The 5,000-nt window shown below is 40.5% G+C and overlaps 1 protein-coding gene across 1 annotated transcript in view; it reads right to left on the bottom strand.

Annotated features, from left to right (window-relative positions):
- adgrl3.1 (adhesion G protein-coupled receptor L3.1) overlaps positions 1 to 5,000 on the bottom strand; it is a 373,511-nt gene that overhangs the window by 183,627 nt on the left and 184,884 nt on the right. Inside the window, 1 exon segment of the mRNA XM_065003524.1 lies at positions 4,625 to 5,000. This exon segment is cut by the window's right edge and continues 239 nt beyond it. Within this exon segment, the coding sequence (XP_064859596.1) occupies positions 4,625 to 5,000 (376 nt within the window).

Below are 5,000 nucleotides of genomic sequence, written 5' to 3'. Positions count from 1 at the left end.
ACACACACAGAACTATAGTAGTCTAGAGACTGTCCATTACACCTACAGAACTATAGTAGTCTAGAGACTGTCCATTACACACACAGAACTATAGTAGTCTAGAGACTGTCCATTACACCTACAGAACTATAGTAGTCTAGAGACTGTTCATTACACCTACAGAACTATAGTAGTCTAGAGACTGTCCATTACACCTACATAACTATAGTAGTCTAGAGACTGTCCATTACACCTACAGAACTATAGTAGTCTAGAGACTGTCCATTACACCTACAGAACTATAGTAGTCTAGAGACTGTCCATTACACCTACAGAACTATAGTAGTCTAGAGACTGTCCATTACACCTACAGAACTATAGTAGTCTAGAGACTGTTCATTACACACACCTACAGTACTATAGTAGTCTAGAGACTGTCCATTACACCTACAGAACTATAGTAGTCTAGAGACTGTCCATTACACCTACAGAACTATAGTAGTCTAGAGACTGTCCATTACACCTACAGAACTATAGTAGTCTAGAGACTGTCCATTACACCTACAGAACTATAGTAGTCTAGAGACTGTCCATTACACCTACAGAACTATAGTAGTCTAGAGACTCTCCATTACACCTACAGAACTATAGTAGTCTAGAGACTGTCCATTACACCTACAGAACTATAGTAGTCTAGAGACTGTTCATTACACACACCTACAGTACTATAGTAGTCTAGAGACTGTCCATTACACACACAGAACTATAGTAGTCTAGAGACTGTCCATTACACACACCTACAGAGCTATAGTAGTCTAGAGACTGTCCATTACACACACCTACAGAACTATAGTAGTCTAGAGACTGTTCATTACACCTACAGAACTATAGTAGTCTAGAGACTGTCCATTACACACACAGAACTATAGTAGTCTAGAGACTGTCCATTACACACACAGAACTATAGTAGTCTAGAGACTGTCCATTACACCTACAGAACTATAGTAGTCTAGAGACTGTCCATTACACACACAGAACTATAGTAGTCTAGAGACTGTCCATTACACCTACAGAACTATAGTAGTCTAGAGACTGTCCATTACACCTACAGAACTATAGTAGTCTAGAGACTGTTCATTACACCTACAGAACTATAGTAGTCTAGAGACTGTCCATTACACACACCTACATAACTATAGTAGTCTAGAGACTGTCCATTACACCTACAGAACTATAGTAGTCTAGAGACTGTCCATTACACCTACAGAACTATAGTAGTCTAGAGACTGTCCATTACACACACCTACAGAGCTATAGTAGTCTAGAGACTGTCCATTACACACACCTACAGAACTATAGTAGTCTAGAGACTGTTCATTACACACACCTACAGAACTATAGTAGTCTAGAGACTGTCCATTACACACACCTACAGAGCTATAGTAGTCTAGAGACTGTCCATTACACCTACAGAACTATAGTAGTCTAGAGACTGTCCATTACACCTACAGAACTATAGTAGTCTAGAGACTGTCCATTACACCTACAGAACTATAGTAGTCTAGAGACTGTCCATTACACACACCTACAGAGCTATAGTAGTCTAGAGACTGTCCATTACACCTACAGAACTATAGTAGTCTAGAGACTGTCCATTACACCTACAGAACTATAGTAGTCTAGAGACTGTCCATTACACCTACAGAACTATAGTAGTCTAGAGACTGTCCATTACACCTACAGAACTATAGTAGTCTAGAGACTGTCCATTACACCTACAGAACTATAGTAGTCTAGAGACTGTTCATTACACACACCTACAGTACTATAGTAGTCTAGAGACTGTCCATTACACCTACAGAACTATAGTAGTCTAGAGACTGTCCATTACACCTACAGAACTATAGTAGTCTAGAGACTGTCCATTACACCTACAGAACTATAGTAGTCTAGAGACTGTCCATTACACCTACAGAACTATAGTAGTCTAGAGACTGTCCATTACACCTACAGAACTATAGTAGTCTAGAGACTCTCCATTACACCTACAGAACTATAGTAGTCTAGAGACTGTCCATTACACCTACAGAACTATAGTAGTCTAGAGACTGTTCATTACACACACCTACAGTACTATAGTAGTCTAGAGACTGTCCATTACACACACAGAACTATAGTAGTCTAGAGACTGTCCATTACACACACCTACAGAGCTATAGTAGTCTAGAGACTGTCCATTACACACACCTACAGAACTATAGTAGTCTAGAGACTGTTCATTACACCTACAGAACTATAGTAGTCTAGAGACTGTCCATTACACACACAGAACTATAGTAGTCTAGAGACTGTCCATTACACACACAGAACTATAGTAGTCTAGAGACTGTCCATTACACCTACAGAACTATAGTAGTCTAGAGACTGTCCATTACACACACAGAACTATAGTAGTCTAGAGACTGTCCATTACACCTACAGAACTATAGTAGTCTAGAGACTGTCCATTACACCTACAGAACTATAGTAGTCTAGAGACTGTTCATTACACCTACAGAACTATAGTAGTCTAGAGACTGTCCATTACACACACCTACATAACTATAGTAGTCTAGAGACTGTCCATTACACCTACAGAACTATAGTAGTCTAGAGACTGTCCATTACACCTACAGAACTATAGTAGTCTAGAGACTGTCCATTACACACACCTACAGAGCTATAGTAGTCTAGAGACTGTCCATTACACACACCTACAGAACTATAGTAGTCTAGAGACTGTTCATTACACACACCTACAGAACTATAGTAGTCTAGAGACTGTCCATTACACACACCTACAGAGCTATAGTAGTCTAGAGACTGTCCATTACACCCTACAGAACTATAGTAGTCTAGAGACTGTCCATTACACCTACAGAACTATAGTAGTCTAGAGACTGTCCATTACACCTACAGAACTATAGTAGTCTAGAGACTGTCCATTACACACACCTACAGAGCTATAGTAGTCTAGAGACTGTCCATTACACCTACAGAACTATAGTAGTCTAGAGACTGTCCATTACACCTACAGAACTATAGTAGTCTAGAGACTGTCCATTACACCTACAGAACTATAGTAGTCTAGAGACTGTCCATTACACCTACAGAACTATAGTAGTCTAGAGACTGTCCATTACACCTACAGAACTATAGTAGTCTAGAGACTGTTCATTACACCTACAGAACTATAGTAGTCTAGAGACTGTCCATTACACACACCTACATAACTATAGTAGTCTAGAGACTGTCCATTACACCTACAGAACTATAGTAGTCTAGAGACTGTCCATTACACCTACAGAACTATAGTAGTCTAGAGACTGTTCATTACACCTACAGAACTATAGTAGTCTAGAGACTGTTCATTACACACACCTACAGAGCTATAGTAGTCTAGAGACTGTCCATTACACCTACATAACTATAGTAGTCTAGAGACTGTCCATTACACCTACAGAACTATAGTAGTCTAGAGACTGTCCATTACACCTACAGAGCTATAGTAGTCTAGAGACTGTCCATTACACACACCTACAGAACTATAGTAGTCTAGAGACTGTTCATTACACACACCTACAGAACTATAGTAGTCTAGAGACTGTCCATTACACACACCTACAGAGCTATAGTAGTCTAGAGACTGTCCATTACACACACCTACAGAACTATAGTAGTCTAGAGACTGTTCATTACACCTACAGAACTATAGTAGTCTAGAGACTGTTCATTACACCTACAGAACTATAGTAGTCTAGAGACTGTTCATTACACACACCTACAGAGCTATAGTAGTCTAGAGACTGTCCATTACACACACCTACAGAACTATAGTAGTCTAGAGACTGTTCATTACACCTACAGAACTATAGTAGTCTAGAGACTGTTCATTACACACACCTACAGAACTATAGTAGTCTAGAGACTGTCCATTACACCCACCTACAGAACTATAGTAGTCTAGAGACTGTCCATTACACACACCTACAGAGCTATAGTAGTCTAGAGACTGTCCATTACACACACCTACAGAACTATAGTAGTCTAGAGACTGTCCATTACACCTACAGAACTATAGTAGTCTAGAGACTGTTCATTACACCTACAGAACTATAGTAGTCTAGAGACTGTTCATTACACACACCTACAGAACTATAGTAGTCTAGAGACTGTCCATTACACCCACCTACAGAACTATAGTAGTCTAGAGACTGTCCATTACGCACACCTACAGAACTATAGTAATCTAGAGACTGTTCATTACACCCACCTACAGAACTATAGTAGTCTAGAGACTGTCCATTACACCTACAGAACTATAGTAGTCTAGAGACTGTTCATTACACCCACAGAACTATAGTAGTCTAGAGACTGTCCATTACACACACCTACAGAACTATAGTAGTCTAGAGACTGTCCATTACACCTACAGAACTATAGTAGTCTAGAGACTGTCCATTACACCCACCTACAGAACTAAAGTAGTCTCTAGAGAGATTAATATTCCACCTAGCCAGTCAAACCTAGAAAAACCAGGAGTTTTAAGAAAGAAAGAAAGAAAGAAAGAAAGAGGAAGAGAAAAGTAGATGAACATTCCACCTACCCAATCTGTTGTCGTTGTTCCCGAAGTCCAGTAAGTATTTGACTACGTGATAGTTGTTCCAGACGTACAGCAGATTGTCTCGGGGATTGTAGTCCACTGCTGCTATGTACTGGTAAGAGTTAGGGAACAGGATGGACACAAAGGTTTCTTTACTCTGGGTGGTGCTGTACATATAATCTATCTTGTTCCCCGTGGCCTCGTTGTCGTCGTCCTCGTAGACGGTTTTCACCACGTAGAGCACGCCGCACACCATGAAGGCGTTGGAGGCGGTCCGCTTGTCGTAGGTGGTGTCCCAGGACCCTTCGATGCGGAGCGTGTAAGGGTTGAGCTGTGAGACCACGATGCGTCCGTTGTTTGTCTCCGTGGCGTACAGAAC

The sequence above is a fragment of the Oncorhynchus nerka genome, linkage group LG18 (assembly GCF_034236695.1).
Source record: "Oncorhynchus nerka isolate Pitt River linkage group LG18, Oner_Uvic_2.0, whole genome shotgun sequence".
Lineage (NCBI taxonomy): Eukaryota > Metazoa > Chordata > Actinopteri > Salmoniformes > Salmonidae > Oncorhynchus > Oncorhynchus nerka.
Note: the sequence above shows the minus strand (reverse complement) of the source record. Positions and strands in the feature narration are given on the sequence as shown.